This window comes from Adelges cooleyi, unplaced genomic scaffold (assembly GCF_023614345.1).
Source record: "Adelges cooleyi isolate 19-005CV unplaced genomic scaffold, UGA_ACOO_1.1 ACOO_flye_CR_arks_rails_tigmint_CR_PRNA_724, whole genome shotgun sequence".
In the NCBI taxonomy this organism is placed as follows: Eukaryota; Metazoa; Arthropoda; class Insecta; order Hemiptera; family Adelgidae; genus Adelges; species Adelges cooleyi.
In genome coordinates, this window is record NW_026096431.1 from 250415 (window position 1) to 277776 (window position 27362).

Genomic DNA, 27362 nt, shown 5'->3' on the forward strand with positions numbered 1-27362 from the left:
AATTCGGTAAGAGGAACCGAACTATTTTTTCGGTAATTTTTGTCAGTACTAGCAAAATTCGGTAATTTCTTTTTACCGAACCGAATTTCGTTGCCGAATCGTCAGTACTAGACCCCCAGGTATGATTTCTGATCTATAGAGTTGCTACACGAAGAAATCGGTTCAGCGGTTTACAAGATATCGTGGGTCCAGACACAAAAAAAAAAAAATTAAAACACATCATTGTAATAACAACACCTTCTCAGTTCCGCACCGAAGCTAAAAAATATATTTATTCGGTCTGGCCTTACTGATAAAATAATATTTTGTAAGTAAGACCAACAAAGTAAGGTTATTAAATAGGTTTATTTGATTGACAGTTGTTTGACGAGTGTACAAAAAAAAAAAACTATATGAATACAAACCAGACTGTCCTCGGCTTTTGTTTAAAAATTTAACCAGACAATTACACCAATAGTTTGCAATAGAATGTCTGTCCTAATTTTAATTAAGTTATTGTTATATTGCAACAAAATGTATTTAAATTTAAAATCACATAACTTATATGCATACCCGTCAATTGTTTTTTGATAAACGTTATGGTTTGTCGGAGAACTGTTGCATGTATCTTCAATGTGATTCAGCTCAGGTATTTTCACTAAGACTTCGTTGAAATACTGTTTTACGTCTTCGTCTATTTTGATCATGGTCCCGTTGTAATCATTCATTTTAGTAGTGATTTTTGGTATTTCTGATTCTCACTAGTTTAACTCTAAAAAACAAAGCGTATTTTAAAAATTAGGACAAGAAGTAACAATTTTTTTTATTAAAAATGATTATAGCCTGTGTCTAAACAAATTTAAATAAAACATTAGTGCAGGCACACTTTTTTGCAAAATAAAGGCAAACAAGAGCCTAAGATTTTTAAAAAAAATCAAAACATTGATTCAATGATTGAAATTTAGTCGGTTGTGTAAGATCTTACTAATGAAAAATAGTCCACTCTAAAAAAATTTAATGCTACACAATATGAATTTTCTTTCTCCATAAACTATAAGTTAGTTACCACTTTCTCTAAATACATTAAATAAATATTTTTTCTTTTATAGCAGATTATAATAATTAGAAAAAAATATAATTACTAACATACAAAATAATGACTATCAACTTAATAATAGTAACAAATTGAAAATAATGATAAAATAGATATTAACAACTTTAACCAAAACCATTGTTTCTATTTCAGATAGCAAACATATTGCGATATACGCCTGTATATCTTGGTGGAAGTTAGTATTTTAGTAGAAAATAAAACACAACAATAATATGTTTAACACAATACTATTAAATATAAAAAACACACACAGTATAGAGAATAATATATATATATACAACGTACGTTTCAATTATAACAGCAGCCGTAATAGAATGGTAAATCCAACACCTTAATACTATGTCTTATATACGATATAATCTAGGTTACAGATGTAATTGGTCCTTGTATAAAACAACTTAAATATTACTCATGATTTCTTCAGTGTACACATATAATACCGTATAAGGTTATATAATATTTATTACTTATATTCCATGACCCAAATAAACAATATTAATTATATTCAATAAAACAGATAAACATATTTTAGTTTTGTTCACCGATACGTTTATGGGCGCTAGTAGTATCGTTTTCATTAAAAATAATACTAATAGCCCATCCCGTATTGTAGTTCAGAACTAAATTTTGTCTCTGTTGTCTATCATTTAGTACATTTATAGAATGGTGTTATAACGGTTTGAAATTAAAACTCATTCAAGTCATGTAAACATTTTAAAACATTTTTTAAACATTAAAACGTTTTCAAAATTAAAACACACACTAGTATATTAAGAAATTAAAATGGTTTTAAACGTGAAGTATGATTTAATTATAAAATAAATGTAAAAACGCAGCTGTTATATTTTTTTTTGCCATAACAAAATGTTGATTGCTTTGTAACAATATATTAATATGAGAAATTTACCTGATTTAATTGGTAAAGTAAAAACATTACAGATATTAATAAAGAGGAATTTTAAAACAATTTGCACAGTACACATATTAATAGAATTTTATTTACACTACAATAGAACTCAATATATTATATTATTCTATATTATAGAGCTCAAAATTAACCAAAAAACCACAGTCGAAGCCTATCCGTAACTTCTTATCAATTATCGTTTTTATGACCACTGACGGCACAACTCACTCCACAAGTCAAATTACTCGACCAACGAAAATATGAAAAACATTGAAATTGTTTAAAATTCATTACCCACTCCATAAACTAAATAATCTAATTGTTAAAAATCAATAAATAAAACCATAATGTTACTCGGTACTTACTATTACACAGCAATGCGATGAGATTGTTCGTCAAGGCTCTGATCCGTAACAACGTCAAACGACAGGTATAAAACCACGCACTGAATCTTTTTTTTATTATAATATGTCCACATACAACTATTTTAGACCGTTTCAAACAAAAAAATTCACTTTGAGTAAGTCAGAGACAGTAAATACATTATTATGTTACAGACGCTACCGCACACTTGATAATGATGTGTGTATGTGATAACAGTGGCAACCGCGCTGGAGGTAGAATACAGTGAAGATAAATATTAAAAAGCGCGGGCTTATCAACATATTCAATTATATTATCAACACTACAGCGAAAATATGATCGATTATTAAAAACTTGTACGGTTTTTTTTTGTTTTTTCAAATTTCGATCGTGAAGAAGTAAACATTTTTTTAACTTTTACCCCCCCCCCCCTTCTAAAGTACAAACTAGAGGAAATTCGTGATTTATAGAATTGTTGCTACTTGAAGGAATTGGTTCATAAAAAAAGTTACAGTGTATACAGTTTAAAAAAAAGCCCACATCAGAGTAAAACCAATCTGCATCGAAGCTAAAATGTTTTACTTTTTAGCGGTTTTCGTATTTCACAAAAAAGGGTTATGACACAAATAGCTATTGTGATGTGAAAATAATATATTGACAATCTTGATTGGACGTGTATTGGGAACATCATGCTTACTTATTAGGTATATTGAAGAAAATGCTCTTAAGCCAGAATTCATGGTAGCCAAAAACTGTTGTAAAAATTATAAGTTTGATTCCAGTGAATAGGTTTTGACCCATCTAATGGGGGTTGAAGTGACCTGTTTGTTGGACATTTTACGCCTAAAAGCCTGACATAATTACACCAACTTAGGATGGTCAGATTTAAATTCCGAAAGAATATTTGAATTAATTAAAATAACTTTTCTAGGTCACTGTTGAAATCGACTAATGATATTTCATTTAATATTGTGTTTAAATCCTATTTTATTTGCTCAAATTGGTCGTTGTGATGTAAATGAAACAGTTATTCAACAATCGACTTGCATAACATAACATGCATTCAATACCTTCAAGGTGGTAGTCGTTGAGCAATTGATATTTCCTAATTTGTTCCTGAAAATTCCTAATTTAGCATGTATATCACAATTTTTTTAAAATCCACATTATTACCAAAACATTTATATTTATTTATAAATATTCCTTAAGAGATGGAATATATTCTGTAAGTATTAAAGTATCATTTTTTTCTATACATTTATAAAACTCAATTCGGAATAATGACAATTGCCCTAGAAATTGAACTATACTTAAGTAAAAAATGCATGGACCCAAAATATAATAATATCAAAACCGTTTTAACGTTGGAAACTTCAAATAATATAACTAGGTCGATGATAAAAGATGTTGTTTTTGAAAATTGTCTTATTTAGGACATAGGTGTATGACTGTAACTGTTTGAACAAGCATACAAAACAACAAATTGAAATCAAATCAACTCTGCAATGACCGAAGTGTGATACAATCCACATTAGCCACAACCGACAAAGTATATACAAACAAGCAATCGCACGTCGGTTCTCAAACATGAAGCCACTATTATCTAACACCCACAATGTTTAGTAACAAATATTCAAATTACACATCTGCTGTGGCGTCAATCCTATTACATGATGACAATATTGTCTAAAAACCCACAATAATAATTTTTTAAATTTCACACAATACACGATTACCCACAACACATTCACATAAAGCTTGGACAGACAAACTAAAACACTCAATTAGTATACTTAGCTAAATGACAGTTGTCATGTTTAATTATTTACATTGTAATGACCACTGTCGGCACAACTCACTCCACTAGTCAAATTACTCGACAAACGAATGTATGAAAAACATTGAAATTGTTTAAAATTCATTACCCACACGATACACTAGGTAATCTAATTAATTGTTAAAAATCAATAAATAAAACCATAATGTTACTCGGTACTTACTATTACACAGCAATGCGATGAGATTGTTCGTCAAGGCTCTGATCTCTAACAACGTCAAACGACAGGTATAAAACCACGCACTGAATCTTTTTTTTTATTATAATATTATGTTCATAAACATACAACTATTTTAGACCGTTTCAAACAAATCATTCACTTTGAGTAAGTCAGAGACAGTAAATACATTATTATGTTACAGACGCTAACAGTGATAACAGTGGCAACCGCGATGGCCGGCTGGAGGTAGAATACAGTGAAGATAAATATTAAAAAGCGCGGGCTTATCAACATATTCAATTATATTAACACTTAATTTTTTTGATGTGTGAAAATCTACACGCGCTGTACGATATTTTGGGTAGGAGTAAATTGGCTTTTTCATAGCCCGAATGCGTCCACAGTTATAAATCGATAAAGGTTAGAATAATACAACAATTAGAATGACTGCGGCAACGACAGAGGAAATCGCATTCAACTTCAAGCTAGGCCTTCGATATTAACTAAACAGACAATAGGAAAACTGAAATTGACGACTTGTAAACAAAATGATTTTATTGATGAAAACATCAAACAATTTAAAGCTGGGCAAATGACCACACAGTATTTTGTAACAATAATGGCATATAAACATCAGCCACAACATAAGCATCAGGGAAGTAATTAAAATATAACAAACGCACATTATTGAAAATAAGTTAAAAACAAACACCTAAAAAAACTTGGGTATAAGCATTTTTTTTCTTGGGACGCTTTCGGGCTACGTCAGAAAAATTACCTTTTTTTTAGGACGCTCTCGGATGATACCTTTCGCCGGACGCACTCGGAACGTTAAATAAGGGTCATTTGACCAGTTAACATTTCGGATATATGTCCAATGGTAACTAGGGGTGTATGTTAAGTTATATTATACAAGTAAGGTTAAATAAAATAAACAAGTAGAATAGAATGGAAAATTAGAATTATATAATATAGGTTCTTAGTATAATATAATATACATCATATAATACATTATATGGATCGTAACTCAAATTGAATGAGGTAATTGTTTAATAACATAATATAATAGAAATTTTGATACAGTGAATACCTATATAAATAAATTACAAAATTAGAAGAAAAAAAACATTTAAGCAAAACCAAAAAAAAAAAATGTTTTTGTTGAATATAATTGACATATTGTACTTAAGTAATAAAATTGTATCCAATAAACCTAAATTAAAAGCATGGACAAGTGCGTAACGCAGTACTGTAAGATGCTCATTGGCCGGAATTGAACCTAACCGGAGTTAAACTCTGTTAATTCTGAAAATGTATTTGGTTTTTTTTTCTCTTTTCTTTTATGTTATTTCTTTGTGTTATTAAAATTAAATAATTTACAACTATGTACATGTAATTGATATTTAAATAAAATTTTAAAAAAAAATCAGAATAGACAAACATATTTATATATTTATGTCGTAACGTAAAATAGATAAATTGGTGTTTCCGATTAACCCGAAAAAAAAACTTTTGTTACATTTAAACTATGACTTACACACACGGGGAACAACAAAAAAAATATAAAAAGCTCCATAAGGCCTATCAGCTATGTGTATACTAAATGGTCAAACAATACTCAAGACCGTTGTATACAGTTCCCCAAACAACATATTATACAATCAATAATAGATTTTATCCACTTTGTACTTCTGCCATACACAGAAGAGGGGTCAGGTATTTTGAAGAATAACTATTACATGCTGCCTTGGTTAATCAGTGGAGATTTTAACGCCAACTTCAATACAGAAGGAGAAAGTCTTATTCAATTTCTGAAATATACTTTTAATCTCCAGATAAACTCATATAGACAAGTGAGTACTACACAATTAGGCACAGTATAGATGCAGTATTCAAGCAAAATTAGACAACATACAGTCTCGTGTTTATGTATCTTATTATAGTTATTACTTATCATAAACCAATAATGTCAACAACATAAAATAGCAATCGTTTCTCAATAAAGTTCTTGCACATAATATGTTCAGCTCTTTTTTTAAATTTTATTTTACGCAGAACCCGAAATAAGATGTTTACACACAACTGTTATGAGTACTTTTCGCGGCTCACTCGGTTATTTTTTAACTAATTATTTAACTGTGTTAAGCGCGTTGTTTATTTTTATGAAAAATGGAAAACATTGGACCTACCAGTAGAGATTCAACAAAAGAAATGTACCCATGGTGAAAATGTTTACAAAAAATAATTATGAATTAAATTAGAAAATATCATAGAGTAGGATTTATCTATTAGTACTATTTTTACTTTAATGTGTGTCGATAATTGTCTAAGTACGTCATTTTATTCATGTTATATTTTCTATTCTGTTGTTTTCCATCACCTTACAGTTGCGTATATACAGCCGATCTCATTATTGTTCGGTCAATTCAAACAGTTGATCATATCCAATTGTTAATAAGTAATGCCATGAGAAACTATCATACAGTACATTCCGTTACAATAATAGGTATATCGTTCACACTAAATAGATCTCACAAATAATGACAAAAACCGTCTAACCCTTTACGTAACTTCTTATCAACTATCGTCCCTACGACCACCGATAGCAATTCTGACTAGACTTTTTGAAGAATGTAAGAAAACTGGATACTTAATAATTTTCACAAATAAATAAACGGAACAAAGTGTTGCTTGGTACTTACACTGTTATGTTTTTCAATGCTCTATTCCCTGAAACGTCAAACTGTCAGTATAAAACGCAGCAAGCACTGAATCTAATTTGTTATATGTTCATAAATTTAATTACATACATTTCATATAAATCAGCCACATAGAGCAAATTAAAACATGAAAAATATATTGTTACAGACACTACTACCGACTTGACAATGATGTGTGTGTGTGTAACACAAGTGATAATAGTGGCGGCCGGAGGTAGAATGCAGTGGGATAGCACCATTTTTCCCAAACTGCATGCGTTACTACCAAGGATCATTTCATCCATTGTACACTTTTTTCCAATGACAATTTTCTAAACATGTCTTTTGAACTTAACTTCAAACCTGTAACCTCCTCGCCATCATCTTTAATCAATCAAACCTAAAAAAATCATTAGTTTAATCTAGTGTCTATTCAAAGCTTTTTTTTATTAAACAAAATGGTGACCTCTAATCATTTACTCGCGGATTTTCAAGGAAAAATGCACTGGTTTATTGTTTATAAAAAATGTAATTTTTAATAAAAAAAAAAACCTCCGATCAGGCACTAGTTTTTTATGCTTTTAATAAGCTGTACAAATTTTATTCAAATCAGTGTTGTGGTTTTTGAATATTACAGTGGTCACCGACTTAGAAAAAATAGTTTCGAGAAAAACTCATTTTAAAAGTTTTATACTCGATATATGTATAGAAAAATAAATTATTTAATTACTTACACCGAGTCATCTATATTCCTTTGATCAACTTGAAATTTTCAGATAATATTTTTGAGACATTATACTTGAAAATCCTGACTATCCCTAACCCCTAAATTTTTCATTCAAAATTAATAGTAGGTGTCTTCTAAAACCCATCACATTCACCAGTATGACTGATTTCTGTACACAACTAATTTTCATGTCGACTAATAATAAGACAATTTTGATGCCTAGCTATTCCTATTATTTTTTTTGTTCATTTATGTATATTGCCCCCCCCCCACCCCGTTTAGGACCACTGTATCCGCCCTTGAATGATTGGTTAAATTGATTAAAAAAGAAAAAACCTTTTTTCAGCCGAGTCTTAATATTATATTTTTACAATTGATTGTTTTTTTTGCCATTACAAGACTATTATCGACAGTTTGTAATGGTAGGTATATTGCTTTATGAACATCCGTCGATAGCCATAATTAACACACGTAGGTATTGGTCAGTAATCGTTCGCACAAGGGGGGGTTTTTTTTTTATAAAAACTTTTTTTTTGTTTTTCGGATTCGTAAAGGCAGTATTCGTTAAACATAAAAAGCGACACGATCGTCCAAAAAATATGTGTTGTACATACATAAGGTTTCTTTGCATAGCCCGTGAAATATTTTTTAAACTCGCACTTGGTTACATAAAAAAAAAAGAAAAAAAAGTAGAACGCCGTAAGTAAACTCTGCCGCGGCAAACGAAAATATCAAGAAAAATATGTTATCGCGCGTTGGATTTTCCGTAGAGAAATAAAATACAGTACACAACTGTCAGTACTGCGAAAACCACGACAGCCTAGTGACAGCCCCGTACCCGATTAGTAGTTTTGTCGTATTTTACCGGTAATAGTAAAATTATATTTCAAGTTTTAAACGAGGTCATGTCTTTTTCTCGGCCATTAGTGTTGCTGATCGCAGTGACAGCGGCTCTCTGGCAATACGGCGATTCGTGTAAACGTCAAAAATATGCCAAGACATACACGGACGGGCAGTATAAAAAATTACTCAAAGTAGAAACGGGATACCATCACGAACGATCGGTACAAGTATATGCACAACTGAAGGCAACTTCAACACAGGCGGCGATTGATGAGATTTGTGTACATCTACTGTGCAGTTATGTGCACAATTGTAGGCATTACATGAATGTGATCAGACCTCTATGGACCGAAGACGGCGACGATGCGTTATCGCAACTTGTTGACGACAACGAAGAATCCGTGTGGCTTTTCGAACACCGAGTGGTCGACATGTTAAACGTGCTGTATTGTTTCGGTAAAATCGATTCGGTTGATCATTTATGGCTCGTGTACGTGTACGCGAGAACATTGAAGACAATGGACAAACACCTTATACTGAACGACGCGGACAAACGAAGCCATTTGCTGAGCGAGCACGATACCGTTTACGCCAGACTTGGACTGTTCGTTGAGCGACATTGCAAAATCCCAAACAATCATAACGCGTACGACGATCAATACGACGGTTGTTGTTATAGTAGATCTGTGACAATCAAAGAATCCGCGGCCAAACTCGACCGTGTGATCCGCGACAGGATCTCTAAAATAACTAAAACGATGACCATCGACGATTGTAAATTTTACTTTGCGTTCAGCCATTTGCTTTTGAAGCCGGCAATTTTCGATTTCCGCATCTTGAGTCAATTGTTGAATGACTTTGCAGAAATCGCCGACCAATCGGAACGACAATCTTTAGCCCGTCTAATAAAGGACACCTGCTCCGGCAATAACAACATCGTCGAATCTTTTTATGTGCTGGCCAACAAAGTTGCTAAATGTCAAGATGTTTTCACGGACCTTGTGAAATATGTTTTGTTCTATATCACGTGGAAATACGTACGTGAAGTTGGATATTACTTACCGGCATCAGTAGACCCATTGAATAAGAAAGGCGAAAAATGGGACAAGCCAGAAACTGCCATCCGTCAGATAAAAAGGTCCAACTCGAAGATATTAAGGTATTTCAACGAAATTATAGGGTTTTTTAATTTGAAACTAGACAACGATCTAGAATTTATTGCTAGACTTTTTGATGCATCATCATCAGAATCCATGTTAGCCGATGTGGAAAAAAACAAAGAGCTTGAAAATACCGTTATGGCACGTCTAATGGAAATAAATTCGAATAATTTTTTTTTCGACGAAAGTAACTTTACTACTGGTAAGTTCACTAAAACGTATTTTTCACACCGGTGGTCCATGTTAGATCGTTACAATACTATTTGGGATAAACATAATTTTACATTATTGGAGGATTTTGAAAGTCAATATAGTTTTGCCATGTTGAGGAAAGTAATAAAACAGTCATTTAAAGCTATTGATTTTCAAGTAATAGCTTCATTTAATCGTTTTTCTGAATGGCAATGTTTATTTTTAACATAATGTTATTATTAAATTTAAATTTATCTTAATTGTATCAAAATTTTAAATCGTTTTTCAAATAGGATAAACGATTTATACGGTTTGTAAATTCCGATTTACCTTTTTCAATACAGTTTTTTCTTATCATAATGATGTAATCATTTTTATTTTGTGACCTTACGTGTTAAATTGTGCCTTCTTAGTTGTTGTGAAAATTTATCATAGTTTACCCAAAACCCTAACAGTCTTATCATAATGTTATCAAAACAATAAATGAAGTCAAATAAATAAAGTGCTACGATTTTATCTGGTTCTCATTTCTAATAAATATTTATTCATGAAATTATCCTCGATCAAAAATTTAAGAAAAACGCAAATCGGAACATAGCGTGTGATTATAATTTGGATACTTTATCAAAAACTAAAGTATACATATTTTTTGGGGTAATCAATCCGTGTGTACGGGTTTGTTGTGTTTTTTGAGGTTTGATTTTGTAGTAAATTACTTAAAACATACGGCACATTTATTGGGGTTTCGCCCAGTGTGCACCTTAATAAATTTGAGTCATCTGGATAAATAGATAGAATTATAGATAACAATACAATTAGAAAATATAAGAAGAACTTGGAGACGTATCTCTATTTTCCAGCAAATTCATTAATTCGTTCAGGTTTTTTACTTGCGCTCTCTATTTACTTAATTTTTTTTTTTGTATTACTTATTATTTTGAATTATTAAACAGTACTTTTAATAATAATAAATACTATGTAATGTACAGAACAAGAAGAACTTTTTCATCTCTTTATTTTAACGAAAAATCAAGTGATAACTTACATTAAATTAAACTTTGCCTTACTGGGTTAATGCGTGTGCACTATGTAATCCAGTTGTGTGCTGGATCACATAACTATACATAATATTGCTGAGAAGCGAGTAATGAATGTTATGGTAGAAAAGTGTACTAGGTGCTATCAGTGTATCGATTATTCGTTTGTAGTGACAGTGCGACATTTTATTATTACTTTATATTTAGGTATTTAGTTACAATATTTATATAAAAAATAATTACTTGTACATATATATTCCCGTCAAATGTTTTTAAAAGATCGTTCTGTTCTGTCACGCAACTATTATATGATTTTTCAATGTTTTTTCAAAACATTTCATTAATGTATAACTTATACCGATTATATATATATTAATTTTACTTAGCCCTGGCAAACTAAATCCCGGGCAACGTCAGGTGACGAAAGCTGGTAATAAATAAATAAAAGGAGTTATCAAATAATTGTATAAATATATTATATATTAAACAAATTACAATAGTCATTATATAAAATTATTATTAACATGTAGTTTTGTTTAATCATTACAAATACTAGTGTCTAGTAGCTTCCGATATTTAACGTGCACTGATTAAACACAATAACCAACAATATAATTAAAAATACATTTTGCTCCAGAAGTATATAAACACGTTTCAATAAACATTGATTGAAATAAGTAACGCACATATACACATTTTTATGTTAGTAATAAAATAAAAAATATATTACTATATAGTTTTAAGTTAAAATTTATAAACTTCGATTATTGAGAAAATAAACTTGAGTAAACATATTTTTGAGGGTAATCAATCAGAGTGTACGCGTTTGTTGTGTTTTGTAAGGTATGATTTATCAGTAAACGACTTAAAACATACAGCACATTTATAGGGTTTTTCGCCAGCGTGTACTCGTCCATGTATTGAGAGGTAGCTTTTACGTGAAAATGATTTTAAGCAAATAGCACACTTATAAGGTTTTTCCCTGGTGTGCACGCGCTCGTGATCTCTTAGGCCAGATTTTTTAGAAAATGGCTTAGAACACACCTCACACTTGTAGGGCTTCTCACCAGAGTGTGCCCTATAACAAAACAAAACGGTAAATTAAAAAAAAAAACGTTTAAAAAAGTATTATTCTTTTCACATTTGTATATTACTGCTTAATTTTTTATTTTGAGAGATTGAGAGATGTAAATTTGTTGGTTTTACAAAAAATCCAACTGAATTAAATTTTGAATCATCTAGATAAATTGATAGATACAATTACGAAACTCTATATTCAAGCAAATTCAATAATTCCTATAAAAATTTGAATATCTCTCGGTGTAATAGAGTTCAGAAGCCCAAGTACCTAGGTACACTTTTAACTCAGAATAATTAAATACAAGAGGAGATAAACACAAGAATACAGGCAGGCAATAGATGCTATTTTGGATTGGATTTGGATTGGAAGCTGTTCAAGTCAAAAGATTGTTGTCTAAGAGTCTAAAGGTACAACTGTATAGAACTTTTGTAGGAATACAGGAGAATGGAGAATTAGACATAATGTGAAGATCAGGAAGCCATATCAGAAACCAAACATAGTCGACGATATAACAAAGAGGCGGCTCTTTTGGGCTGGCCACGCATGGGGGAAAAAAAGCGCCCTAATACACAGGGTACTATGTGGCTCTCCAAAAGGCGTAAGACCACTTGGTAGACCAAGGTTGAGGTGGGAAGACCAGGTGTCAAAAGATGTGGAGCGGGTTGAACCGGATGCTGATTGGCAAGTCCTAGCGCAGGATAGAGAGAGATGGCATGGCATGTTTTTGTCAGTTTGGACTTAAAGGCCGTCAACTACGAAGAAGAAGAAGAAAAAATTTGAATATCTCTCAGGTGTTAACTCGCAACTCTACTTTTTTTTTAAATTTAATATACCAGTGATAATTTATTATGTTATATGTATTGCCTTACAAAATATTTATATTGAAGACCTGTTTTGTAGATCTTTCCTGGGTCGATGAATATGCACTATGTGATAGAGGTATGCGTTGGGCGGTCGTTTGCAAATCCAAAAGCCCATTTTCTTCAACTTCAATCAAGGATTCGTAATAATGTCCATCTACCAAATCAACTTCGACTTTAACCAACGTTGTATTGCACACTTCTCTGTTACTAAAAACGATTTAGTTAAAATATCAAAATTTAAATAGATAATATCAGCAGCGAGTAATGCATGTTACGAATGATGTACTACACGCTATCAGTGAAACGGTTCTTTGTTTGTGGTGACTGTGCGATATTTTATTATCACAATATTAAATTTAATATTACAATATTTATTTTAAAAAGAATTACTTATAAATATTCCCGTCAAATGATTTTAGAAGTTCGTTCTGTGCTGTGACGCAACTATTATTGGATTTTTCAATGTTGGTCGATTTTGTTTCTTTTGTAACGGTTTCAGTTATTTCATTGTTCCCCTCGTCGACTTTATCAATTTTGAACACTGTATCGTAGTTATCATACGTTTCCACTTCAATTTTGATTTTTGATTCAGAATACCTGAATAATTATAAAATAATTTAAAAAATTACAATAACTAAAAAAGAAGACATAATAAAACAGTAAGTTTATAGTTGATGTTGTTTTTAAAATTACTTTTTAGTGAAGTTTGTTTCCGATAAATTAAAATATTTATAATATTTTCAACATTGTATTAGATAAGCAACTCGGGGAGATACGCTTGTAATACTCATAAAACCTGTATGGTTAGTTATCGTACTAGGCTCCAAAAACGAACAAGTTTAAATAAGCTAAAAACGAGTAATAATTTAAAAGGAAAAGCCTCATCCAAAATAGCAGTTTAGCAAAACAGCTTAACAACTTTAGATGTTTGTTTAGTATTAAAAAAATTGCATGGAGTTCAAACTGATGTTTTGGCAAAGTTAATTATACTCTAATGTTTATATTACATTAGATATTATTTATAAAATATATTACTCGTATTCATTCGCGTCGATTGTATTTTGTTGCTCTTGCCCTTGTTTGTTTTCTTTTTCTAATTCAAAAATAGACTTATAATGATAATCGCCCGTTTCTCCAACTTCAATTTTAATACCTCCTGCTTCATTAAGTCTAAAAAATAGAGTACATTTTTTTAATTAGTATCGATTCTTCTATGTTTAACTTTAATATAATAAATAACTATAGACATAGACTGTAGAAGTTTGGGAAATTATATAGGTGTATAAAACAATAATTATCACTAAATGTAAATTTAACTGCTCATGTTATGGAAAAGTATACAATTATTTGAATATGAACCAGACTATCCTAAGATAAATTGTTTTTATATAACCATCTATACTCCTAGGATGTTGCTGGCATAGAATGTCTGCCCTCATTTGAATTAGGTTATTTATTATAAGACATAATAAAACAGTTAGTTTATGTCGTTTGTTATAGCCATAAATGTACTTTTAGTGAAAGTGGTTTAGAATGTATTAAAATATTTATGATGTGTTCAACAATATAATTTAATTAGATAAGCAACGCGAGCAGATACGCTTGTAATATTCATAAAACCTGTACGGTCAGTTATCGCACTAGTCTCTCCGGGCAGTGATGAATTTGTATTGTTGCTCGCCACAATTTTTCCTATTCTTTTTAAATATTTAAAGCCAATATTGAAGTATTTAACACAAATAAGACTATATCTAATAGTTTAAAATATAGACTAAATTGCATTGCTTTTATTTTATTTAAATACGTAAATGAACCCACTCATGAATACTATCAAGCAGAAACTTATGAAAAAATTCAGCAGATTGATCAGTCGATTTTGAGTTAAAGACACTACTTCAGTCAGTATTCTCTAACTTATGAATAATCCTCTCATAGTTAGCATTATCAAAGTCATAATACGTATACTGGGCGTCAAGCATAGGGATGACTGAAAGATAGGATAAAAATTACATTACTTGTATGCATACTCGTCAATTGTTTTTTGATAACCATTATGGTTTGTCGGAGAATTGTTGCGTGTATCATTAATGTGATTCAGCTCAGGTATTTTCACTAAGACTTCGTTGAAATACTGTTTTACGTCCTCGTCTTCCTCTATATTAATCATGGTCCCGTTATAATCGTCCATTTTAGTACTGGTTTTTGGTATTTCTGATTCTCACTAGTTTAACTAAAAAACAAAGTGTATTTAAAAAATTAGGACAAGATATAACAATTTTTTTTATTAAAAAAGATGAGCGCCTGTGTCTAAACAAATTTAAATAAAACACCAGTGCAGACACACATTTTTGCAAAATAAAGCCAAATAAGAGCCTAGAGGTTTTTCAAGAAAATCAAAACATTGATTCGATGATTAAAATTTTAGTCGATTGAGTAACATCTTACTAATAAAAAAAAAATCCACTTTTAAAAAATGTAATACTACACAATATGAATTTTCTTTCTCCATAAAATATAAATTAGTTACCACTTTCTCTAAATACATATAAATATTTTTTCTTTTATGGCAGATTATAATAGTTAGAAAAATATATAATTTTTAGCATAAAAAATAATGACTATCAACTTAATAATAGCAATAAATTAAAAATAATGCTTAAATAGATATTAACAACTTTAACCAAACCATTACTACTAATATTATTGATAAATATTTTAGATAGCCAACCGATAGACAAATTTTAGTTTTATACACTAATACAGGGCGGGCGCTAATAGTATCGTTTTCATTGAAAATAATACTAATAGCCCATTCTGTATTGTAGTTCAGAACTAAAATTTGTCTTAGTTTTCTATCATCTAGTAAGATAGTATTAATAATAAGATGGTATTATAACGGTTTGAAATTAAAACTCATTCAAGTCACGTAAACACATTAAAACAATTTTTATACATTAAACCGTTATCAAAATTAAAACACACACAATGTAGTTTAAGAAATTAATATGGTTTTAAACGTAAAAAATGATTTATAAAATGAACATATAAACGTAACTTGTAATTTTTATAATCAATGCACTGTGATAAATGTTCTTTTTTTTGCCATAACAAAGTTTTGATTGCTTTGTAATAATATATTAATCAGAGAAATTTACCTAATTTAATTGGTAAAGTAAAAACATTACAGATATTAATAAAGAGGAACTCTAGAACAATTTGAACAGTACAAATAATAATAAAATATTATTCATACTACAAGTAAATTCACAATGAACAAACCACAGTCTACACCTATACGTGACTTCTTATCAATTATCGTTTCTACAGCCAATGATGGCAAATCTCACTCCACAAGTCAAATTACTCGACAAACAAATGTATGAAACACATTGAAATTGTTTAAAATTCATTACCCAACCGGTAAACTACAGAATCGAATAAATTGTTAAAAATCAATAAATAAAACCATAATGTTACTCGGTACTTACTAATACACAGCAATGCGATGAGATTTTTTGTCAAGGCTCTGATCCCTAACAACGTCAAACGACAGGTATAAAACCACGCACTGAATCTTTTTTTTATTATAATATGTTCACATACAACTATTTTAGACCGTTTCAAACAAAAAAATTCACTTTGAGTAAGTCAGAGACGGTAAATACATTATGTTACAGACGCTACCGCACACTTGATAATAATGTGTGTGTGTTAGTGTGAATATGTGATAACAATGGCAACCGCGATGGCTGGCTGGAGGTAGAATACTGTGAAGATAAATATTAAAAAGCGCGGGCTTATCAACATATTCAATTATATTATCAACACTACAGCGAAAATATGATCGATTATTAAAAACTAGTACGGTTTTTTTTGTTTTTCAAATTTCAATTGTGAAGAAGTAAACATTTTTTTAACTTTTACCCCCCCCCCCCCTCTAAAGTATAAACTAGATGAAATTCGTGATTTATAGATTTGTTGCTACTTAAAGGAATTGATTCAGTATTAAAAAAGTTACAGTGTACACACACACACATCAAGTAATTTATATCATATTAGGATTATTATGTTATGTGTGTATTACTACTATGATTATTATATAAATAATAGTATTATTATTATATTTAATTTTATTGGAATAAATAATATATATATTCACAGCGAACATCTAAGCGCATATATATATATGCGCTTGCGCGTACATGTTGCAGAAATGGATAACGAGTCTTCGACGCCACGGGGGCCATTAAAAGAACTCCAGTCGAAGTCTCGTTATCCATTTCTGCAACATGTACGCGCAAGCGCATATATATATATATATAACACATCATGTAATTTATGAATTCACGCCGTTGGCAATTCGTGCCACGTCCACGAGGAATGGAGGCTCACAGACGTGTCTGAAATTTGTGCGTCGAGGTCGACGGCCGCATGGTCAGTGCACAAAGTAAAAAAAAATATTATCATTATTAGTTTATCTAACATACGTCCACGATACCGTAGTTATATTATATTATGGGTAAGTGCAATAGTCAGTTAGCAGAAAAAAAATTAAATAACTAATTGCCGTTGACTATTGTACTCTACAGATAATGACGGACCGGTCGACGACACGCACACACACACACACACACATCAAGTAATTTATATCATATTAGGATTATTATGTTATGTGTGTATTACTACAATGATTATTATATAAATAATAGTATTATTATTATATTTAATTTTATTGGAATAAATAATATATATATTCACAACGAACATCTAAGCGCATATATATACAGGGTGATCCAACTAACGTAAGACACTCATTTTCTCGGAAAATATGAATTTTTTGAAAAAACATTTTTTCCTATTCTTTTAGGTATAAGTTTTTCTACATTTTTCAATGCTTCGAAAATTTTTATTTTCATCCCTTATACGATAAAAAGGGTCTAAGTTCACGTTTTCAAATGGCAACATATGTTTTTAATTCCATAAATTTGTAGGCAAAAAATTTAAAAATATGTTATCGTTTGAATTATTAATTTTTATCCATCTAGTCGTTAGCTATGACTTTGTAAATATATTACATTTTCTCTTAAATATTGTTATATTTCTTTGGTATTCCAAAGACCGGGAGCCAATAAAATACTTATTTATGATCGCATTGTCCGATAGATGAGTACACAGATAACCAAACACAATACAATGTTTTGTGATATTTTGTTTGACCAGCGATTCATATTTATAGATTACCGACTTTTCTAACACACCGTCATGACAGGTAGGTTGACAGACCTATATTAACAGCGGCTAACGAATGGCTATTTAACCACAACAATCAAAAACCGCGGTACAAGTAGGTTGATAACTGCTACTATGATGATAATACAAAATATTATTATCATTAGTTATCATATTTTTCTACTATCTATGTTCTACATTCAACAAGTAACAGCACAGTACAACAGATTATTATTATGCTATTATGAAAATTATAATTTTTATAGTTTTTATAGGTAGTAAACAATAGCTTTAAAATTTGGCTTACAATCTCATAAGTGCATACATTGAATGGACAAGCGTCGCGAAGCGTTACTATTGTTTGTTTAGTTATGTTCAATTTATTCAAAATATGTTCTGTGCTCAAATAATTGTTTTAAGCAATATACAATAAATAAGGAATTTTCGATTTAATTTGCTTACTATTTTAATTCTACAGTAAATATTTAAAATGTTGCTTATTTTACATTTATAACTAACTTTTTTTTATTATATAAACAACTTTATTAATAAAAAATAATGCAATAAAGTGGACTGTGTTTAAATGATTAAGTTGTCTAAAGACTAGATGTTTGTAAACAGTGTTTTAGGAACCTACAACAAAATCACAGTTAAGTTTGAAATTGTATTAATTATCGACTTAATTTAAGCCGGTAGTTCCAAACTATGATTCAAAGTACTTATACTTTTTTTTCTGTTTTCTCCATCCTGTTGGCAAAAATGATTTGATTTTTCTGTAACGGTAAATTTTTCAACATCATTGATATTTCATTTTTTTTAAGTCAAGTTATTTCTTATTAAGATCCCGTTAATAAAAATATGGATCAATAGTTTGTGACTCAATTACACAAAATCACACAGTGATACTCAAACTTCAGAAATAAAGTTAGGGTTTGTGTCACCCAATCATTAAATTATCAGAACTTGTCTTTTTTATTTTATTAATAACTATTAAATTAAATAGTTTATATGTTTCTAATCTTTTTATAAGTACTTACTAATTATTATTAAAACTTATAAGGTGTACAATGTTATAATAATAGTGATTCTAAAGCCTTTATAATAAAATATGTCTGTTTCAAAAATTTCAAATTGAAAAGTTAATTCTTTTACAGTTGAATCTGCTTATTTTGATTTTATGTATAATCAGTATTTTCTTATTTTTATTATTTTCTTCACTATTTAATATCTAGAAAATTAAAAGCTTAATAGATTTTAGTTGTTTAAAAAGAAAACCATTATCTGATATTTCCTTGTTTACTATACAAATTAAAGTATTGACATTATTAAACTATTATAACGGGTACGTTTTACTAAGATTATGTAAAAGTGGCAATATTAAATCAAAAATAGCCTTAGCTAAATTGTAGTATCTAAATTTAACAATTATTCTGTAATAAAACACATTTTTAAGGATTTCAATTTTATGGAATTTGTATGCGACAAGTTTGTCTGATTTTATACACATACATACATGTATACTATATTTATGTATAAATACAAATAATTATAAAATCAATTATACTAACTTATAATGCATAGTTGTTAAAAATAAAATTTGTTTACCTTTAATGATGCAAATAATGGTTAAAAGAATATTTGCTGTAATGCGTATGCGACAATTTTCCTACTTTAAAGAGTTAAAAAACAATTTTTATTAATTTTTACTGTGTATTTTACAAAATTTGAACATTGACAACACATAGTCAAACAATTGTGTTGATAAATTTCAACGACAAACATATAGTATAGTATAACATTTAAAGAACAATAATAATCTTTTGTCTGATAATATAAGTATTTAACTAATAAAATATTCATAAACTATTTATTAATACAACAATAAATTTAAAAATTACAAATGTTACTAATTTGAAAATATTCAATCAAAAATATTAAACAAAAACAATATCTATACATTTGAAATTGTTCAACTTCTATAATACTGATTTAAATTTTTTTCTTTTAACAATCGTTGGTAATTAAACAAATCTAACAAAATCAAAATTCAATAAATAAAATTAACTATAAGAATTATCTTAGGCAAGTTCAAAAAAATAATTTACTTGATTTACTGAATTCATTAAATACAAATTAACAGAATTACTACTTTTTTAAAGAGAGAATTATTGTATATTAATTAATTTGATATAAAATTTAACTTTGATAGCCAAATACCTGTGTCAGTTATAGCTAAAACTTTATGATAAAATATCCGTAATGTATGTCAGACACACAATATATGGGTTATATCATTGTAAGAAATAACTAAACTGAAAGCAGACATTTGAACTACCTTAGATAAGTTTAATCAAATAAAAATAATATACTTACATATTATTATAAATAATGGTATAATCAAGAAGTGATTCCTTGTATGTAGTAGTATGAAATTCATACATTAATTACTGATATTTTTAAAAATAAATGAAACAGGTATATGAGTATTATCAACCCACATACACAAATACATGCATTAATAATTATTTTAAGTTAACACAACACACTTTTCATTCAAATTGCTTAGTGTTGATATTATACATTCACATGAAAAAATGTCACATTAGAAATAAATGTTTTATACTTATAATTTACACCTTGATATATAAATGTAAGGTCTTGGGTCCGATTGGAAAGACATTTCCATAGCAATTGATATGTCATACTCAAATCCAATTTTACATGATAACATTGGTTTTTAAAAGATGAAATATTTTCAGTAAAAAAGCATTCAACCTAAATTAAAAAAGCTAATTGAAATCGTATTGTATTAAATTACCCATTAAACTCTAATAAACTTACCTATTAAATTAATGCTTTATATTTATAATTTACACCTTAATATAAAATTGTAAGGTCTTCAGTCTTGGGTCCAATTGAAAAGACATTTCCATAGTAATTGGTATAGCCTATTCTCAACGCCATAGATATTTCTGACATGATAACATTGATTTTTAAATGATAAAAGATTTTCGGAAAAAAGCATTCAACCTAAAATAAAAAAGCTAATTGAATTCGTATTGTATTAAATTATCTATTAAACTTTAATACACTTACCTATTAAATTAATGGTGTGTCCAAGAATGTAACGTCAAAATAAAGTCGAGAGCAAATATTATCAATTAATATATTTAAAAAATTATAAAATAACGAGTTATGACCTAACTACAATAAGCATGCTATCATATTTACTATAAAGTAAAATGTAAATTTACTAACATTTTTTAATTAAGTTTGCAATTTCTCATTTCACTAATGGAAAACGTGTGAACTTCGAAGTCGAAATTTGTTAGCGATGAGGTTATGTACAAATAATAAATATAATGCGATTTTGTACAAATAATAAAATATATTATGGGTACTGGTCACTCGATTATTCCGTGGTAACTGATACATAGTTTAGATACTAGATTGTTATCCGAGATAACCAGCTAATGACTAGCTCCAGCTAGATTAGGTTAAAGTGTAAAGTCCGTTATCCGTAACAGTCTACCTTTCGTCTAATAATGTATGGTTATTTATTATATCTAATTATGATACGGAATGCGTTAACATCAAATTATTATTATATTTGATGTGATGACCGTCGTAATAAAACTACTTGTCTTTGTCGAATCGAATGAAATTATTAAGAAATATAGACAAAAATTCAAATCTTTACAAAGTCATAAACAGCGAACAAATGGATGAAAATTAAAAATTCAAACGCTAACATTTTTTTAGATTTTTTGTCTTTATATTTATGGAATTTAAAACATATGTTCCCATTTGAAAAAACGGGGTTCGTACTTATTTAACGTATAAGGGTTGAAGAAAAAATTTTTCTAAATATTGAAAAATGTAGCTAAATATGTACCTAAAATTTTAGGGAAAAAAAAATTCGCAAAATATTCATACTTTCAGAGAAAATGAGTGTCTTACGTTAGTTGGATCACCCTGTATATGCGCTTGCGCGTACATGTTGCAGAAATGGATAACGAGTCTTCGACGCCACGGGGGCCATTAAAAGAACTCCAGTCGAAGTCTCGTTGTCCATTTCTGCAACATGTACGCGCAAGCGCATATATATAAATATATATATATATCACACATTATGTAATTTATGAATTCACGCCGTTGGCAATTCGTGCCACGTCCACGAGGAATGGGGGCTCACAGACGTGTCTGAAATTTGTGCGTCGAGGTCGACGGCCGCATGGTCAGTGCACAAAGTAAAAAAAAATATTATCATTATTAGTTTATCTAACATACGTCCACGATACCGTAGTTATATAATATTATGGGTAAGTGCAATAGTCAGTTAGCAGAAAAAAAATTAAATAACTAATTGCCGTTGACTATTGTACTCTACAGATAATGACGGACCGGTCGACGACACGCACACACACACACACACATCAAGTAATTTATATCATATAAGGATTATTATGTTATGTGTGTATTACTACTATGATTATTATATAAATAATAGTATTATTATTATATTTAATTTTATTGGAATAAATAATATATATATTCACAACGAACATCTAAGTGCATATATATATATGCGCTTGCGCGTACATGTTGCAGAAATGGATAACGAGACTTCGACTGGAGTTCTTTTAATGGCCCCGTGGCGTCGAAGACTCGTTATCCATTTCTGCAACATGTACGCGCAAGCGCATATATATATATGCACTTAGATGTTCGTTGTGAATATATATATTATTTATTCCAATAAAATTAAATATAATAATAATACTATTATTTATATAATAATCATAGTAGTAATACACACATAACATAATAATCCTAATATGATATAAATTACTTGATGTGTGTGTGCGTGTCGTCGACCGGTCCGTCATTATCTGTAGAGTACAATAGTCAACGGCAATTAGTTATATAATTTTTTTTCTGCTAACTGACTATTGCACTTACCCATAATATTATACGACACGCACACACACACATCAAGTAATTTATATCATATTAGGATTATTATGTTATGTGTGTATTACTACTATGATTATTATATAAATAATAGTATTATTATTATATTTAATTTTATTGGTATAAATAATATATATATTCACAACGAACATCTTAGCGCATATATATATATGCGCTTGCGCGTACATGTTGCAGAAATGGATAACGAGTCTTCGACGCCACGGGGCCATTAAAAGAACTCCAGTCGAAGTCTCGTTATCCATTTCTGCAACATGTACGCGCAAGCGCATATATATATATATATAACACATCATGTAATTTATGAATTCACGCCGTTGGCAATTCGTGCCACGTCCACGAGGAATGGGGGCTCACAGACGTGTCTGAAATTTGTGCGTCGAGGTCGACGGCCGCATGGTCAGTGCACAAAGTAAAAAAAAATATTATCATTATTAGTTTATCTAACATACGTCCACGATACCGTAGTTATATAATATTATGGGTAAGTGCAATAGTCAGTTAGCAGAAAAAAAATTAAATAACTAATTGCCGTTGACTATTGTACTCTACATATAATGACGGACCGGTCGACGACACGCACACACACACATCAAGTAATTTATATCATATTAGGATTATTATGTTATGTGTGTATTACTACTATGATTATTATATAAATAATAGTATTATTATTATATTTAATTTTATTGGAATAAATAATATATATATTCACAACGAACATCTAAGCGCATATTTATATATGCGCTTGCGCGTACATGTTGCAGAAATGGATAACGAGTCTTTGACGCCACGGTGGCCATTAAAAGAACTCCAGTCGAAGTCTCGTTATCCATTTCTGCAACATGTACGCGCAAGCGCATATATATATAAAAATAACACATCATGTAATTTATGAATTCACGCCTTTGGCAATTCGTGCCACGTCCACGAGGAATGGAGGCTCACAGACGTGTCTGAAATTTGTGCGTCGAGGTCGACGTGCGGCAACCACAGTGTTTTTTTTTCTCGGTTTACTCGTGGAGGAGCCGGGCAATCGTTTCGGCCAGCCGGTACCTGACCGCGGTTGCCGCCGCCGCCGCCGTCGCACCGAAAAATAATATATACAAATAATATATATATATGCGCTTGCGCGTACATGTTGCAGAAATGGATAACGAGTCTTCGACGCCACGGGGCCATTAAAAGAACTCCAGTCGAAGTTTCGTTATCCATTTCTGCAACATGTACGCGCAAGCGCATATTTATATATATAACACATCATGTAATTTATGAATTCACGCCGTTGGCAATTCGTACCTCGTCCACGAGGAATGGATGCTCACAGGCGTGTCTGAAATTTGTGCGTCGAGGTCGACGTGCGGCAACCACAGTGTTTTTTTTTCTCGGTTTACTCGTGGAGGAGCCGGGCAATCGTTTCGGCCGGCCGGTACCTGACCGCGGTTGCCGCCGCCGCCGCCGTCGCACCGAAAAATAATATATACAAATAATATTTATATATGCGCTTGCGCGTACATGTTGCAGAAATGGATAACGAGTCTTCGACGCCACGTGGCCATTAAAAGAACTCCAGTCGAAGTCTCGTTATCCATTTCTGCAACATGTACGCGCAAGCGCATATATATATAGGGTGATCCAACTAACGTAAGACACTCATTTTCTCGGAAAATATAAATATTTTGAGAATTTTTTTTTTTCTAAACTTTTAGGTACATATTTTACTACATTTTTCAATGTTTAGAATATTTTTATCTTCAACCCTTTTATGTTAAACAAGTATCACGTTTGGTTTTTTAAATGGGAACGTATGTTTTTAATTTCATAAATCTGTAGACAACATTTTTAAAAAAGTTTTAGCGTTTGAATTTCTAATTTTCATCAATCAATTTTGTAGTTATTACGTTGTAAAGATTTGAAATTTTGATCCATATTTCTTTGGGATTTCAAAACAGGTAGCATATTAAATACTATTAAATAATATTATCGACCTCGCCCCGTCGTCCGTCGATAAAACCGATAATCAGATAATAGTAATACTCCTTACTTTTTTTTTTTATAATATATGGTGATGCGGTTCTTTACCTACTGTCAGAAACCGCGATACCATATACATGTCTGGTCAATTGTTCACATATCTTATCAGTAGACAACACTTACGACGAAATTTTTTCCAACCTTACCTACCCATATTATCACGGTATGATTATGATATATTATCAAGCCCAAAAAAGTGCGTGCAACCGGCTGCCGGCAACGTGACTTGCATTGTGTATTCAGAACCCGGAAACGTCCTATACTCCTATGCCGTTTTTTTTGTTAATACATTTAACTATTTAAGTAGAGTCAATTGTGTTTATATATTCTCTAATTGTGACTACATTTTATATTGCTCTACAATGTACGATGAAAACTAATAAACATAATGATTTCATAAGCAAAAACTTATTTCTACTAGTAATAGTAAACATTTTGTAAATATATTTTTGATATTTGACATATTATGGGAAGTAGGTTTATCAGTATCGAACACCGATTACACTATAGCGTAATAATAATAATAATAAAATATATTTCGTTTGTCAGATCTTTGTAGGACACCCTGTATATAATAAAATATTCTATTTAAAATTGTAATTATTACTAAAAGTATATTCTACAAAAAAATGAATATTGATAAAAAAAATATTTACATTAGTTTAATAATAATTAAAAGAGCACAAGTGAACAACAGTTGAATTTTCAAATCAATACAACTACTTTATTTTATTTTATGTACATTTACTGACTTGATTAAATCATCAAATGAAAAAGTTTGATTTATTGTTAACATGTTATAACCTATACGCATTTATTTGTCAATCATTAATATTTTGAAGAAAATATTTGGTATAAAATGTATGGATGATAGTCAAACACCAAGTTTAATTAATTTTATACTCCATAATCAAATATCCGTTATGCATTAGAAATGCAAAATATGGGTTAGATTACAAAATTTTAAATTAAATAAAATCTGACATTAGATCTACCATAAATAAAAATATTAACCAAATATGAATACATTTGCTTCATTGATAAAAAAAAATATTGCTACATTTTTTTTTTAAAGATGATTTCATTCATGTAAGAAACTAGAAAACAAAAGCTACCACATAACATAAAATCTAACTTTTTCATTTGTTAAGCCACATTAAAAAAATGAATAGTCAACTATAATTATAGAGTGACTTGACTAAAAGAAACTAATATTTTTAACATTAAATGGTACTAATAAAAATGCTTATACAAGTTATTATTCGAGACAAATAATTATGATGTTAAAATTTAACATCCTTATTGCAATCTCGAACGTTACACATCTTGAAAATATAATTGTTTTCTTATATTTTATATTAATATTTTTTTTTTTTTATAGCCTTTAAGAGGGCGTCACACCACTTTTTTTCGGCGCGTAAAACATGTCTCAGGATATGCAATTTTCTGGGAAACCGAGTGGGTTTAGCGTATACTTGCTAATGAACAAAATTAAAGATTAGAAGTTTATCTACATATTAACATGGGTTTTTTTCGATTATTTTACTAGGAACCGAGTTATAGATCTTTGAAGTTTTCATTTTTCAATAGCGTATATCTTCATTTTAAAACATTTTATCGAAAAAAACCTCTGTTAATATGTAGATAAACTCTTCATCTTTAATTTTGTTAATAGGCAAGTATGCGCTAAAACCACTCAGTTTCTCAGAAAATTGCATATCCTGAGACACGTTTTAGTAAAATTTTAGTAGTTATTAGTGCCAGTTTGTGGCGATCCTAGCGGCGACTTTAAAACACATGCGGTGTGACGCGGCGGCGGCAGTGGTGGTGGGAGCAGCTCCTAGCGGGTTGCAATTCACGTGAACACGAAGGCGGCGGCCGCCGACCACGACCAAAACCGGTTTTAGACGGCAAGTAATAATATAATTTTTCCTATTGTATATTTCTTCTTATCTACAATAGTTTTATTTTTATTTTATTGCATTTATCGATATCCGATATTATTTCTGTTACCTACTTTATAGTATTCTAAAATACTGATTTTTAGCCCGGTCCGGGTTAGGTGAGCTGTGCTGTGCTATCCGTACGCAGTACCTTTAACTTTGAACTACTTTAACTTTTAAACCGCTGTACCGATTTACGCGA

At 30.2% G+C, this 27362-nt stretch overlaps 2 protein-coding genes and 1 long non-coding RNA gene across 10 annotated transcripts in view; all 3 read right to left on the minus strand.

Annotated features, from left to right (window-relative positions):
- The window catches only part of LOC126845236 (zinc finger protein 510-like), a 42837-nt gene extending 35594 nt beyond the window's left edge, over nucleotides 1–7243 (minus strand). The window contains exons 1-2 of one of the 4 annotated variants that reach the window (XM_050583844.1): nucleotides 7063–7243; nucleotides 553–751 (exon numbers count right to left, since the gene is read on the minus strand). In XM_050583844.1, the coding sequence (XP_050439801.1) occupies nucleotides 553–707 (155 nt within the window). In that variant the 5' untranslated portion in view covers nucleotides 708–751; nucleotides 7063–7243. Of the gene's footprint in view, nucleotides 1–552; nucleotides 752–2365; nucleotides 2574–4363; nucleotides 4562–7062 lie in introns of those variants that run through there. The other 3 variants (XM_050583843.1, XM_050583842.1, XM_050583839.1) reach the window with 3 other exon arrangements.
- The window catches only part of LOC126845241 (gastrula zinc finger protein XlCGF28.1-like), a 29171-nt gene extending 12540 nt beyond the window's left edge, over nucleotides 1–16631 (minus strand). The window contains exons 1-6 of one of the 5 annotated variants that reach the window (XM_050583865.1): nucleotides 16451–16631; nucleotides 14978–15192; nucleotides 13998–14132; nucleotides 13353–13559; nucleotides 12969–13169; nucleotides 11580–12096 (exon numbers count right to left, since the gene is read on the minus strand). In XM_050583865.1, the coding sequence (XP_050439822.1) occupies nucleotides 11826–12096; nucleotides 12969–13169; nucleotides 13353–13559; nucleotides 13998–14132; nucleotides 14978–15150 (987 nt within the window). In that variant the 5' untranslated portion in view covers nucleotides 15151–15192; nucleotides 16451–16631 and the 3' untranslated portion in view covers nucleotides 11580–11825. Of the gene's footprint in view, nucleotides 1–11579; nucleotides 12097–12968; nucleotides 13170–13352; nucleotides 13560–13997; nucleotides 14133–14977; nucleotides 15193–16450 lie in introns of those variants that run through there. The other 4 variants (XM_050583864.1, XM_050583862.1, XM_050583863.1 and 1 more) reach the window with 4 other exon arrangements.
- A 4010-nt stretch (nucleotides 16632–20641) lies between these two features.
- On the minus strand, nucleotides 20642–21388 carry LOC126845246 (uncharacterized). The gene is made up of 3 exons (XR_007686742.1): nucleotides 21288–21388; nucleotides 21033–21221; nucleotides 20642–20966 (listed from the first exon to the last, which is right to left on the minus strand). It is a non-coding gene; the product is annotated as an uncharacterized LOC126845246 (long non-coding RNA).
- Between the last annotated feature and the right edge of the window lie 5974 nt (nucleotides 21389–27362).